The 15,026-nt window shown below is 48.3% G+C and overlaps 1 protein-coding gene across 6 annotated transcripts in view; it reads right to left on the reverse strand.

Moving 5' to 3' along the window:
* Window positions 1-10,355, reverse strand: part of SIK3 (SIK family kinase 3) — a 233,161-nt gene extending 222,806 nt beyond the window's left edge. For all 6 annotated transcript variants that reach the window (XR_006740870.1, XM_036428322.2, XM_036428320.2 and 3 more), the window contains exon 1: window positions 10,068-10,355. Coding sequence is in view for 5 of the 6 variants with exons in the window: in XM_036428322.2 (XP_036284215.1) it covers window positions 10,068-10,340 (273 nt within the window). In the remaining variant the exon portion in view is untranslated. The remainder of the gene's footprint in view (window positions 1-10,067) is intronic.
* Between the last annotated feature and the right edge of the window lie 4,671 nt (window positions 10,356-15,026).

The raw sequence follows: 15,026 nt of genomic DNA on the forward strand, positions 1-15,026 counted from the left end.
CAGTTGAAGGCAATCAGGCTGGCAGGCAGAGTGGTTAGAGGCGATCAAGCAAGCAGGACAGTGGTTAGGAGCCAGCAGTCCCGATTGCAAGAGGGATGTCCAAGTGCCAGTTTAGGCCCGAGGGGTCCCAGATTGGAGAGGGTGCAGGCCAGGCTGAGGGACACTCCCCCCCCCAACCCCAGTGCAAATTCCATACATCTGAGACACCCACTAGCCAATCAGGAGTATGCAAATTAACCCAACAAAGGTGCCAGGTTAATTTGCATATGAAGGCATGAAGTGAAGACTGAAGGCTCCAGCCCAAGCAATGATTGAAGACTCTCGGCTGCAGCCGGAGCGAAGGCCAGGGTCTCGGGTGCCAGAGGAAAACCAGTGCCAACAGCCGGGGGAAGGAAGGCCTATTGTATGAATCTTCGTGCAACAGGCCGCTACTATATATATAAAAGACTAAGTGTCTGTCCGTCCAACTCATCGCTATGATGCGCACTGACCACCAGAGGGCAGACTCTCAACGCAGCAGCTGCCATGACTTGCACTGGCCATTTAAAAACAGCCGAAACCTGTTTGGCTCAGTGGTAGAACATCGGACTGTGGACTGAAAGGTCCCAGGTTCGATTCCGGTCAAGGGCATGTACGTTGGTTACGGGCACATCCCCGGTAGGGGTTGTGAAGAGGCAGCTGGTCAATGTTTCTCTCTCATCGACGTTTCTAGCTTTCTATCTCTCTCCCTTCCTCTCTGTAAAAAATCAATAAAATATATATTTTTTTAAAAAATAAATAATAAATAAAATAAATAAATAAATAAAAATAAATGGCACCACAGACCTGGCACTGACAAACCAACACTCAGCTTCCCCCAAGTGGGACACAGGCCCCACCACCAACCCGGAGTGACACCCCACCAAATCGCAGCCAAAGCTGCCAAGACCCCATGGTGTGCAGAAGGCAATCAATCAATGATTCTTTCTTATCAATGATGTTTCTCTCTAAAACCAATAAAAATATATTGAAAATACGTCATTTCCTTTTCTTTAAAAAAAGGTAAAAACCATTAAATGCAACCCATTAAAATTAAAGGTCAGTGATTAAAAAGTTGTTTTGTTTTTATTTTCAGACAGCTCACCTAGTACAGAACAGCCCTAGCTGGTTTGGCTCAATGGACAGAGCGTCAGCCTGTGGACTGAAGGTTTCCGGGTTTGATTCTGGTGAAGGGCACATGCCTGTGTTGTGGGCTCGGTCCCCAGTGCAGGGCATGTAGGAGGCAGCCAATCAATGATTCTCTCTCATCATTGATGTTTCTATCTCTCTCCCTCTTCCTTCCTCTCTGAAATCAATAAAGATATATTTAAAAGAAGAAGAAGAAGAAGAAGAAGAAGAAGAAGAAGAAGAAGAAGAAGAAGAACAACAACAACAACAACAACAACAACAGAACAAGAGGTAACTCAACAAATAGTATGAAGGTACTTCAGTAAGTATCAGCAGCCCAAGACCCGTTGGTAGATCTGCAAAGGAAGAGAGGCTCCAAGGCTTCTAGAAGGAGAAGGAGGCATTCATTGGCTAACTACCTGCAGGACCTGGATATGAAGGAAAAGACACATCAATCAGCTGCCTCCCACACATAGCCCTGGGCCAGGGATGGAGCCTGCAACCAAGGCATGTGCCCTTGACCAAGAATAGAGCCGGAGACCCTTCAGTCCGCAGGCCAACACTCTAATCACTTAACCAAACCACCTAGGGCAGTGGTCGGCAAACCGCAGCTCAAGAGCCACATGCGGCTCTTTGGTCCCTTGAGTGTGGCTCTTCCACAAAATACCACTGCCGGGCGTGCACGTACAGTGCGATTGAAACTTCGTGGCCCATGCGCAGAAATCGGTTTTCGGCCTGGGTGAGTCTATTTTGAAGAGTGGCGTTAGAACATTCAAGGGGCCAAAGAGCCGCGTGTGGTTCTCAAGCTGTGGTTTGCGGACCACTGACCTAGGGCATTTAAATTTTGAATTTAAATTGAATTTAAATTGCAGAGTTTACTTCAGATATTCTGAACTTAATAATAAAAGCTTGAGATATGCCAAAAATAAATTATTTGCCTAGAAAGGTTGTGAAATCTCCTTAACTAGAGATTTGTGAGGAAAAGGTAGAAAATTACTTTTCTTTAACATCTTAACTAGAGAGAGGAAATTGCAATAGTAAAATTCTAAGGTGTACTAAGAGTATAACAACAAACCCAGTACTCATTTTTTAATACTTATATTCATTCACTAAATGAATGCTTATAAGCATTGTAGTAAACAGTGGAAATATAGCAGCAAAAACAGACTAAAATTCTGCCTTCATGAACTGTGCCTCCTAACAAGCATTAAAGCTAGATATTTTCTCTCTCTCTCTGTGTGTGTGTGTGTGTGTGTGTGTGTATGAGAGAGAGAGGAAGAAAGAGAAACATCAATGTGAGAGTGAAACATCAACATTGATCAGCTGCCTCCTACACACCCCCTACACTCCCTGCAGGGGAATAGAGCGTGTGCCCTGGCTGGGAGTTGAACCAGCAACCTTTTGGTGCATTGGACAATGGCCAACCAACTGAACCACACTAGCAGGGTTTTGGTTTTTTAAGTAAAATGATGTTTATAAATTTCAAGCAGGTCAAAGCACTGCCATAAAATAAAGAGCATTTGGACTGATCCCAGAGAAGCCCTTAATAAATATTGGGGGGTGGGGGGGACAAGACACTAAAAAACTGTATGGTTGAGATCTTGGGGTGGCAGGCAGACTTAATTTCACTATATACAAATCTGCACTTTTTTAATTTTGTGCCATACATCAATTCCTAGTTTTTAATAAATATTTTTTTTCAAAAGCTTATCAGATGGGTGAATGGTTGGTTAGTTGGCTGGGTGGAATGAATGAAAAATTTATTCTTCAGAAATTTCAGCTTCAAAATGTATGGTTAGCTAACCTAAATTTTCAGATTCAATTCTTCTGGAGGAAGCAATGAGAAGTAAAACATACTGCTGGTACTGGAGCCGACAAATGGCAGAAATTTGGTAATTTCTCAGAACTTCCTAATCAAAACCTAAATATAGGCTTCTCAAAGACATTGCCTTGGCTTCTTACTTTAACAAGTATGTATTATATTAGGACAAAAATCCACAATGTCTATAACGTTAGGTCATCCACAGGACAGTATGAATGGCCTGTATTATGTATTGTGCTGAAAGGGACCAGCTACTCACTACTGGAAGAGAGCTCTCTGGGTCTCGCCTGAAGGGTGAGGTCATGCACTGGGGGAACAGGTGTAGCTCTGAGGCCAAAAACTAGAAGCACAGAAGAAAAGCTCTAGGTAAGAGGTTCTCCGGTCTCCACCTGTGTCATCAAGGTATGTATCTTGGTGACCAGTTCTCTTAATGAGTTAAGAGATGGCACCATCCCCTGGAAACCAGTAATAATCTGGAAAGTGAGGAGTCCATCTAGGACAGGTACGTTCACAGACAGACCAGTCCCAGAGCAGAAGCAGGACTCCCCTTCCCTGGGAGTGAGCGAGCTTCAGTGGCAAAGGAGAACGACACAGGCAGACTGTGCTTATGGTCACTGCCTTCTCTGTTCCTTCCCTGTTCCTTCCTTAGTATTTTGAAAGACTTTTTGATACCTTAGTCATGTCAAGCGGGCACCAAGGGTATCAGAGTAGGGGTTTAAAGGCAACACAATGGCAAAGTAATGGATCCCTGGAGGACTGCTGTTAAGTGGCAGGAGTGACAGAGTGAAATAATGCCCAAGGACAGCTGAAATACAGTGTTGGTATATTTTCTTCCTCTCATTTGGAAGATGTTCCTGTAATCATGACATCTCACTTTTGGAATTTGGATTTATAGAAAGAATATCTTAGACTTTAATTAGTAGGTATGTCTTGTTTCTCTAATTTAAAAAAATCAAGTGCTTAGAAGGCAAGGGCAGTGTTTTTCTATGTCTGGAGGAGTCAGAGTAGTTAACTAGAAACTGGAATGTCTGAACTCTAATTCTAGCTCCCACACTGACTAGCTATAGGATTCTTGGTAAATGGAGGGAGGAGGGAAGATACCAAAGGGAGTCATGAATCTAATGGGTAATTGGTCTAAACTACTTTAATAGCCCCTAAAGGCCTGAGATTCTAAACTCCATTAGGTCCACCTTCTAGATTCTGGAAAAGAAAGCACTGGAATAGAAGATGGCTAAGATCTTTTTTGTGTCCAAAAATCAACAAATATTTGTCGGCTGGTCATGTTTAATTTATGTCAAAACATATTATATTCTCTTAATGTGTGAAAGAATAGAAGTTGTTAAAATTGAACACCTCCTCCATCTAAGAAATGCATAGAAAAAGCTTTTTTACCCTTAACCATAAAATAACCAGCATGAATTTTTAAAAACATAAATCAGATGATGTCAGTGCTCTGTTTCATCCCCAATTACAAAAAATGGTCTATCAACCTATATTATCTGGTCCCTGTCTACCTTTCTGACTTCATCCCTACCATCTTCCCCCTTGTTCCATGACCCTGGGTCTAATTTTTGAAAAAGCCAAGCTTTCTACCCCAAGACCTTTGCAACTGCCATTCCTTCTGCATTGATGTAACCAAGCATGTCTTCCTAATCTTCCCAGACTGATGCTCATTCAGGTGTCAGTTCAAATACCATCACATTGGAAAGGCCTTCCCGACCCCTCTGTCTGAAGCAGCATCCTTCCCCAGACACTCTCTAGCCATTTATTTTCTTCATACTCATCACTATATGAAGTTTTTTTTTTTACATGTTTCTTTTCTGTCTCCTCCCATTAGAAAGGAAGCTCCAAGAAGGCAAGAGCTTTTTATCTCTCTTGTTTATCAGTGCACAAACAAGAGCGTCCAGGATAGAACCTGAACAAAATGTGGATTCAATAAATACACACTGAATGAATGAATAGGTAAGAGAAAGATTCCATGTCTGTGCAGAGATGTTTTAAGTGTTTTTTAGAATTACAGAGGCTCTGGTAAAGAGAGAATTTCTTTTTCTTTTCGAAGAATCCACTTTGTTCTCTTTTGTGCTGTGAACTTGAAAACATCAGCCAGACTGATGCCTGGAAAATGAAAACAGCACTTCTGGCACAGAAACAACCAGTCTGGGCACCTCTGGCTTGCGCCAGATCTATGACTTTCTAGGGAGCTGGCACCAAAGCCAAAGTGCTAAATAAACAGCTCTGATGCTGAAAGTGGAATGCCGGTATTCTGAATCTAGACAGACTAGTCCAGATCAATCTTAGCTCTTCACAAAGTTTCAACAAAGTCAGCAACTCCCTCACAAATGAAGTATCACATGTATCAAAGTGAAGTTAGTCCTCTTTCAGTAGGCATTTCTGTGTTATCTAGGGGTGGATCTATCCCCTCAAACGTAATGTAAACCTTACTTACAATTTCTTTTTGACATAATTCATTTTTCTACTTACCACTGAGTCTTGCTTTCAGTCTTCTGATGAGCACAAACAACATCTAATGAGCTTCGTGAAAGTCTTACTTAGAAGTAGCTATAAAACTATGAGCCCACTGAGTTTTTCTCCTCATGGAAAGGAGTTGGCACTAAACCATGCAGTCGCAGATGTTTCCTGGCTGGTCAATATGTAGAATGGGGTCATGGGGCAACATGTTTTCTCTGTGTGTTATCTAAAGTAAAGAATCCTGACCTTGTGCTTCTAAGTAGTACCCAAATGCAAATGTGTTCTTGTAAGAATAATTCACATTCTCCATCAAATTTAAGGTAATCTCTGGAGAAAAGACTGCTCTCAAACTCTGTTCCAATGTGACAAACAGTAGTAACACAAATGCATGGAAGATTCCAAGCAGCCCAAATAAAAGCAGCATCAGTCACAGTTTTCATTAAACAAGTCTCATGATGATTTTAAAAAGTTTAACTAATGGAAAATTATTTTAAATCCCAATTTTATGAAATTAGCCCATAATCCACAGGCGTCTAACCCAACTGTGTCCAAGTGGCCCCTGACATAACCTGAAAGCAAATATCATCAGGATGGCATCTACCCAAACAAAATGAATGGCTTGTACATTCATGAACTGTTCCAAAGGGGTGAAAGGTCAAAAAGGGGAACTATGTCTTATTCACCTTTGTTATTATAGCCTCTGATGATGATGATGATGATGATGATATATCCCTCCTATGTTCCAAGTACTATTCTAAGAGCTTCACATATATTATTTAACCTTCATAATACCTAAATTTGGAGATAGTATTATTGTCACCTCACTTTACAGATGAGAGCATCCAAACACAGAGAAGTTAAATAATTTACCCAAGATCACCCAACTATTAAATACAGAGGCCCCAAACCCAGGCAGCCTTATCCAAAGCTCACGCTCTTACCACAAACCAGTAATGGGCAAGTGATATGCATCTGTTGAAATACACATTAAAAGTATTTGAGCCCTGGCCAGCTGGCTCACTTGGTTGAAGCATCATCCTGTACACCAAAAGGATGCAGGTTCGATTCCTGGTCAGGACACATACCTCGGTTGCGGGTTCAATACCCAGTTAGGGTAAGTACAAATGGCAAAAATTGATATCTCTCTCTCTCTCTCTCTCTCTCAAAGTCAGTTTAAAAACCCATTATCTTTAGGTGAGGGTTTTTGTGGGTTGTTTTTTTGTTTTGTTTTGTTTGTTTTGTTTTTTTTAAGTATTGGCCCAGCCGGCATGGCTCAATGAACTGGGAGGTCACAGTTCAATTGCAGGTTAAGGCACATGACCAGGATGCAGGAGTAGATCCTCAGTAGGGGGTATGTAAGAGGTAGCCAATGATTCACTCTCATCATTGATGTTTCTATCTCTCTCTCCCTCTCTTTTCCTCTCTGAAATCAATAAAAACAAGCATTCTTTTAAGTATTTGACCAATGGCTTTTTGACCAATAGTCATAGTCATGTATACTTTAAAAATATACAAAATACATCTACTCTTTGTTTTCACTCATCCAATCAGTGAAAGTATAATTAGGCACAGACAACTGATTATAAGCAATTGAGAACAGAAAATCTTTATTTTAAAGCTCTTTACTACTTCAGAGTATCCTACCAAAAGGATGGAGCCAAAGAATTTCAGACTAAGGCTCCTCCAAAAAAAAAAAAGGAAGTGAGCGTGAGTCGGACAAAGACAGCCAGGGAAGCTGCTCACCAGCGTGTCAGAGAGGCGCTCCCGCTAGCTGTTCTGCAGTGACGCGCTCGGCTCTGCAGTGCTGCCCACATGAACGCTGAGCTCACGGACGCAGTGCCGCAAAAATCACCAGCAACCAAAGAGGAAAATGTTTCCCTTTCTCAACTGATTTTATTCATCCCCAGGTCCTTCCTCTAGGAGGTTTGAGAGTTAACAGAATCGGGAAAGGGCCAAGCCTCACTGCTTATTGGACAGTGCTGTAGTTTAGTCAATAGGTGAAGTTTACTTTAGCCTCTCAGTCCTTGGAAAGGGAAGTTCATATAAGAAAAGGTGACCATAATATTTCTTTGATGTTCAGAAACACCTACTACCTACCCTCCTTCAGCTAACGCAAATGTCATAGGAATTTCCAGAGTATGACTGTTATATATGGTTACTAGAAAAACCCAGGCCTATAGGAATAAAAGCAGAAAGAAGAAATAGCATACCTCTAAAAGAAGAAACAAAAATAATAATACATTCTGGGAGAAAGAGATTGGGGGGGAAGCTCTCTTTGTTCCAAGCGACCTGGCCACAGAAGAGAAGCTGCAGTGCTGGGAAGAAAACCTACCTGAACTGAAAAAGCAGCTTCTCCCACTGCTGGTAGCGCAGGCACCTTCCTGGCGTTATGTAACCAAGCCATGGCCTCAATAGGCCTTCGTACTGTATGGCCGCAGCTGTTCAGCACATCTAAGCTGTCAGCGTTTGAGAAACCCTTCCAAAGTGGATTCAGGTCAAACCTGGAGCAGGCCAAAATATGCTCATCGTTCACCCAGAGCACATGACAACTCCTTGTGAATTAAACTTCATGCATGTCCTCGGGGTAATTTAAGCAACAGAAGACAGGGTGCCTGTAACTGTACTGTAAATAGGAAATTGCACACTGCTGCAGAAACCCAAATGCGTGCTGGTGTGCTCCCGTCACACGTGAAACTCACTGAACTCAGTCTATGCCATCCACTTGTCTCATTCAAGATTTTGAAAATTTCCATACAAATGAATTGCATAACTCCACACCACAAATGATCAAAGTTAAAACCAACATAGACAGTGACACCATTTATAAACAAGCCACTGCTGAAAGTGCTGCAGTCCTGAAGGATCCCAAGGCCTCAGAAAAAAACTAAAACACACACACACAGGAAAATTAGAAAGTGGGCAGACTAGCCATAATTAGCCTCTGGTTTTGCTGACTACTGAAGACAGAAATGTCTCTTTTATATATAACACCAAGAATAAACTGTTTGCAATTACATTTCCAAAAACATTCAACTCTGCCTGTCTGAAATTTTTCATCAGTATTTTTGGTGTAGTCAAGGTCTGGAAGATATAAAATTCTTTAAGGCAGAGATACCATAAACCAGGTAACCAATTAAATTCATAGAGTCCCTCCCCTAAAGATCAAAGCAAAATAATCACAGGAGTACATGTGATTACTTGAAGAGGGAGGAGGGAGCAAAAAGGAAATAACAAAACAAGGAACAAGGCTCCAACCTAGAGCTGTTTGTAAACATAAGTTTGGCTTGGCTAACAGTAAGCAGAACTGGAAACACTGGGGGGGTGGGAGGGGGAATGCACCAGAGGCTTTGCTCAGTCCACTCCCCCTCATGGTTGGAGGGCAATGGGGGACATGGGGAACCGTGGACTTGATCTCCCAAAGCTCAGGCCGCAGACTTGAGGGCCTCTGATAAAAACTGACAAGAAGGATGGAGAGCACCCCTGCCCCAGAGAAGTGAAACTGACCAGTCAGTTGTTCACAGGCGCCCACCCTGCCAGCCACAAGGGCCCCCTCTAGCCTCGGGCAGAAACAAGGGGGAAAGCAACTCCAGGCGTAAGTGAGCAGGAGAGAAGGCCTGGCTTCTGAAGACAAGCCACTGCCATGAAGGCAGAAGCCCGGTAGGTGATGGATGACAGCGGCGCGGGCTGGGGCTGGGGCCGGGGCCGGGGCCGGGGCTCTGATGTGGCAGCAGCAGCAGCTGTGGGGTTCTTCCCGGTCAGGCCGAGGGAGCAAACTGCGTGCTGAATGCGGGGTTATGACTCCACTGAAAGTGGTCATTCAAGTGAGAGAATGCACAAAGGGGAAATTTGAGTACAAATGGGCTTTGTGGGTCCAACTGAAACCTAACGATTGGGCCCGATGCCTTAGATTCCAATCCCCCCAAAGGAGAAGGCTGCGGGGAAAGTGCTATCCCGGTTTCCCCAAACAGGGAACTTGCCAGGTAAGAATGCCTGTGCATACATACGTGGCTTCCTCACTGACCTTGAATCTCACCACTGCACTCCGCAGGTCCCGGGGAACCAGTGGGCCCCCGCCGCCGCCCGGCCGCCCGCCGAGAGCCACGCCAGCCGGCAGCCCGGCTCCCCAAGCGCTCACCCCGGCCCCCGCCGCCCGGTCCCCGAGCCCACTCCTGCAGGAAGGCAAGCAATTTCTCCCCGGCGTTTCCCCTTTTCCTTCCTCGGCTCCTCCAGTGGTCTCGTCTCTCCTCAGGCTCCCCGCCCGCCACCTATGCGGACTGAGACCTGTCACAAGGGGCCAGCTCGCCCCGGCCCCCTGAGCCCACTCGCGCCCTGAGACGGCCGGGCGGCCCCTCGGGGTCCCCACCGCTGGTTCCAGAGTCTCCTCGGCTCAGCGCGTGGGGCGTCCGAGTTCCCACCACGTTCCGGCGCCCGCCTCCCTCGGTCCGCGCGGGACCCCCCTCCCGCCTCGGCGCCGGGTCCCGGCCCCAGGCCCGCACCCCGTCCGGGTCCCGCACCCCCTCGCCCGCTCCCCGGCCCCTCAGGGTCCCCGCCCAGCGCCCCCGGCCCCCGAGCCGCCGCCGCCGCCGACCCCGGCCCGGCTCGCGTACCCCGCCCGCGCCCGCGCCGCTACCTTGGCCTTGGTGAGGAGGTGCGTGGCCCGCTTCACCACCGCGAAGTTGCCCTTGCCGATGGTGCGGTCGATCTCGTAGTAGCCGATGCGGGCGGCCGCCGGCCCGCGGGAGGCCGGGGCAGGGGGACGCGGCGAGCCCGCCGCTGGAGGCACAGCAGCGGGGGCGGCCGGGGGTCCCGGCGCCGGCAGAGGCAGCAGGCGGCCCGCCGGCCCGGCCCCCCCGGCCGCGGTCCCCGAAGCCCCGCCGGCTCCGCTCGCCGCCGCCGCCGCCATCTTGTGCACTGGAACCTCCGGGGCCGCGGGGCGCCGCGGGGAGGGGGCGGGGGGCGGGAGGAGGGGGGCGCGCTGACGTCACTCCGGGGCGGGGCGCCCGCGCCGCCGGGGCCCGGCGCCATGGCAACCGCTGGTCACGTGCCGACGCGCGTCACTGCCCGGAGTCATGGCAACGGTGACCTCACCCTCGAGCTCGACCTTCCCGCGTGGGCGCTGCTCCCCGCCGGCTCCGCGCTGCCCCCGGTTCCCGCCGCAGCAGCGGCCCCGAGGCGGGGTGCTCCCAGCCGGACCCCAAAGCCGCGCCGCTGGACTCGCTAAAAGGACTGCCTGGCCGCTCACAGTCCGCAGCTGCCCGGCTTCCCTAAAAACAAGGTGTTTGTCCCTCCAAACTGCAGCCCGGCCCCTCGCCCGCGGCCCAGGCACTGAAGCCCCTACAGCCGAGGCGGGCACGGGGGACGCCTCTGAGGAACGCCTCCCTCCCGCAGAAGCCACGGTCGCCTGGCCAGCAGACGGGGGTGGGGAAACTAGGGCTTGCGTGCTCGCGGGCGGGAAACCAGGCCAAACACGCGCTCCAGTTGCTAGGTGGGTGAGGACGGAGGAGGCGCGTCGCTGTCCTTCCTCCCGCCTCCCTCCGGACAAGCCTCCGGCTGCGGCTGTCCTGCTGTCACTGTGCGGCCTGCGGAGCGGGGGTGCGCATCGCCCAGTGAGTTACATCGCAGTTAAAGAGCAGCCTGTTAGCAAAATAAATAATAAAATAAGAACGCCTAAGGACACGCATGTAATACTTGAATCAATACAGAAAAAAGAATTCCATCCTTCCTAGCAACTCTCCAAGGACACTGGAGACGATCGGGTTTATCTTTTCCTCTCCTCCTCAGCCGCCTGGCAAACCTCACCCTTTGGAGTCCCTCGCTAGCTCCCAAGTGTCCTCCTCCTCTCCTCCCCGCTCCTCCCTTTATTAAGTAAATTAACTGCTTTAGTTAGAGGTGGAGAGGGGTTGGCGATTGGGCCATCAATAACACGAGGGGGGCAGGGGGCGGAGATGGTGAACATTTCTGTTAACATGTATCCCTTCAGTCCAGTCCTGATCCATCCATACTTGTCTCTCTCAATGGCAAAACTGTATCACCAGACCATTAAACGCTGACATCCGGGGCACTGGAAATGTGTCAGGAGGAGAGGGCATGTTTGCTCTCTCTGACCAAAGGATATCTACAGGCGTTCAGATTCTCCAGAGTAACAGCTGGGACTGGAATGGACAGAGGTCCTTCTGCAATTGTCTTGGATCAACCGCCTGGTGGCTGTTCCAGATTGCCAGCACAATTAACACTAATTGGCTCCTTTACTGGCAGATATGGATAAGGATGAAGTAGACCGTGGCTCCTTGCATTGGTTAAATCCTTTCATTGGTTGAGAGCATAAATGATGTGGCCCGCTTCTCTTCCCACTTCATGGCCCCACTCCCCTGCGGTTGGCAGGGACTGTGCATTAACTGTGAGCCTAGGCCCCAAGGTGCCAGCATGAGCATCTCCTACGGACAGGGGGGAAAGGGGGAATGAGGATCTCAACAGAAACCTCAGCTGCTGGCCGTGCAGGAAAGGAAAATGGTCTCCTCTGGAGGCAGGAGCAGCGCCGAAGCCACTCTCACGGGGACCTTCCAGCCTCGCCTCTGCTCGTGGAGGTCCCTGTGACAGCAAGTGGGGCAACTTCTGCTGCTCTCTGGAGGGTGTGGGAAACAAAGATGCCTCTAGAGAGAAACCAGAAATGGAGCATTGGTGTAAGCTCCGAAGAGAAAGGCACGTCTCTGGTCCCCGACCAGGGCCGGAGTACGCATGCTGGTGTTAGGTCATGTGTGCTCCCTGCCTGCGGGGAGGGAGGCCGGTAGATGGTGAGTCCTATTGAGACTTGGATAAAGATTTCCTGGAATCTCCCTGAAGCGTTCTCTTTGGTGGGAAGAATGTGGAAAACAGGGGAGGGCCATGGAGAAAAAGGAAAGCAGTTTGGATGGATGGATGCAACAGGATGTGTTGAGTTCTATGGGCTCGGTTTGGGGGACGAACTCAGTCAGTAATAACAGTTTGCCAGGCGTTATGCTAAGCAGTTTACAGAAGTGAACTCACTTCCTCAACAACCCTAAAGACAGATGATATTGTTGGCCCATTTGCAGAGAAGGAGAAGGAGGCACGGCGGGATTAAGATCACTGGCCACAGTCTTAGAGCTAGAAAGTGGCAGACCCAGAATGCAAACCAACCCGAGCTGCTCACTCAGCTCTGGAGCCCGCTCTCCCCCCACTGGGGGGTCAGCCTGTCAGAGGAGGAGGAAAAGCTGCTTCCTGAGAAGCCCAGGGTGATCTCAGACCCAGGGAAGAAGAGGACCTGCAGGCCTGAGAGCAGGACAAGGCAGGCACTGAGCACAGAAATAAAGAAAAACACACTACACAACGGCCCGAAGCACCGTCCCTGAGAAACAGGCCCTGAGAGACGCGCTGCCTACGGTGGGAGAGCGCTGCTGCCTTAGAAAACAGACGGGCAGGCGTGTTCCTGCCTCCGTGACACTCAGCGGACAGGCTTGAGGGCTGAATTCTCCAAGCCCCTGCAGTCCAGGTGCAGCTCCCAGTCAGCGCCCTACCAACTCACTCTTTTCTTTTTCTAAGGTTTTTGTTTGTTAATTGATTTATTTTTTATTCCAGAGAGGAAGGGAGAGGGACAGAGAGAGAGAAACATCAATGATGAGAGAGAATCATTGATCAAGTCTGCAACCCGGGCATGTGCCCTGACAGGGAATTGAACCCTGACCTCCTGGCAAGGAAAAAGAAAATCATTTCAAGACAAGCAAAAGATAGATTCAAAGATGGAAATGAGACGTTTTCCTACATAATGTCATTGTGTCTTGTTTCTGGAATTTGAAACGGGCAAAGCAAGTTGCCATCCATTCTTGATGGATACGATAGACCCGTGGTTCCCACTGTGGACACACGCCCCTCAGGAAGGCAGTTTGACTTTTAAGGGGGGCAATTTGAGAATGACTTATTAACAGCGAATTTATATATATATATATATATATATATATATATATATATATATATATATAAATTGTGACATACTTATGCATTTTGGTTCTCTATTATATGTTTTAAAACTTTGCTTGCTATTTTTTCATATCACTTCATATTATTTTCTTAACAATTTCTGAGTAACTTCTTCCTCAGTACTTCAACTGTTCTTCCGTTCTTTTGTTTTTCTCTTTCATGGATGCCATGTGCTTTGGGAGCTTGTTTAGACCAAGTTAATAGCCTTTTAGGGGTGGAAGCATCAAGATGTTGGAGATGGGGGGGGGGGGGGCCGCGCCGTGGCCAAACACAGGCTGGGAACCTCTGGTCTAGACGCCTAGAAACACTAGAAGTGATGCAGAACCTCTGAGGACCCGAGTCTGAGCTGAGAGGGTGGCAGTCACGGGAGATAATGCACAAACTCATGCTTTTCCAGGCCCCGTAGCCCGTCTGCAGGGCCGTGCACCAGCAACCTGCAAGAAAAAAGTAGCCTCGTGACCTAGCACCACGGATCCCAGAACCATCAGGACGCGGAAGACGGTCCAAGCCTCGCTTTACACTGGCCCAACTCATTGCTGCTCCGAACAAAGCTAACACTATAGGAGCATCTGGCGGACCTAGAAACTCTATGCCAAAGGCAACATCATAGGATGCTTACATCCCTAATTCCCAAGCCAGGGAGCCACTGGCCAGCTGGGAATTCCACCGCAGAGAAAGCAGGGTGCTGCTGGAGAGACTCTCACACGCGTGTGCCCGGTCCTCCAGGCGGGCAGAAAGCGCCTCTCCTCAGTAGGGCTGCGTTCTGCACTCCCACCTCCACCGCGGGGCTGTGTCCTTCCTCCTGTCCCGACCAACCCCGTCCTAGCCTTGCTTCCCCATGCTTCCGGGCTCAGCCAGAGGCAGGTCTGAGCAGCCAGCCGAACTACACACTCTCCTGCTCTAAAGCATGGCGAGGAGGGGCTACAATCGCTTTTGGCCCAAGATTTCCTGTTCAGCCTGCCCACATCTTTCTTTTCCATGGAACCACTCAACCTATTACACAAAACAAAAATTACCCTTACTGCTTTGCAAATGTTCTAGAATATCATCACCCTTTCTAGGGGTGTCGAACTCAATCAGAGAAGGGGCCAAAATCTAAAATCCAGCCTAAATCGCGGGCCGAATGGTTTACTGAACAGTCATAAACTGTCATTGTGATGGAAACGCAGCGGAGTGCAGTGATGACAGTGCGGTGCAGGCCACATTGCAAGGCCTGGCGGGACGGATTTGGCCCGCGGGCCTTGTGTTTGACACATGTGTGCTAAACCATCCAAAACATCTCTTTTTAAATATATTTTTATTGATTTCAGAAAGGAAAAAGGGAGAGAGAAACATCCATGATGAGAGAGACTCATTGAAGGGCTGCCTCCTCCACGCCCCAAACTGGGATGAAGCCCACAACCCTGGCATGTGCCCTAACTGTGACCTTCTGGCTCACAGGTTGATGCTAAACCACTGAGCCATACGGGCCAGGCTAAACCTTTAAGAGTGTTTTTCTTAAAGGTTTTCTTTCTGCATTCTTAGATATGACTATGCTATCATTTAGAATCAATGTTTTCCTCAGCAAATACACCTTTGGTTTTATAAGGAAAAGCAG

This window comes from Pipistrellus kuhlii, unplaced genomic scaffold (assembly GCF_014108245.1).
Source record: "Pipistrellus kuhlii isolate mPipKuh1 unplaced genomic scaffold, mPipKuh1.p scaffold_m20_p_9, whole genome shotgun sequence".
Classification (NCBI taxonomy): Eukaryota; Metazoa; Chordata; class Mammalia; order Chiroptera; family Vespertilionidae; genus Pipistrellus; species Pipistrellus kuhlii.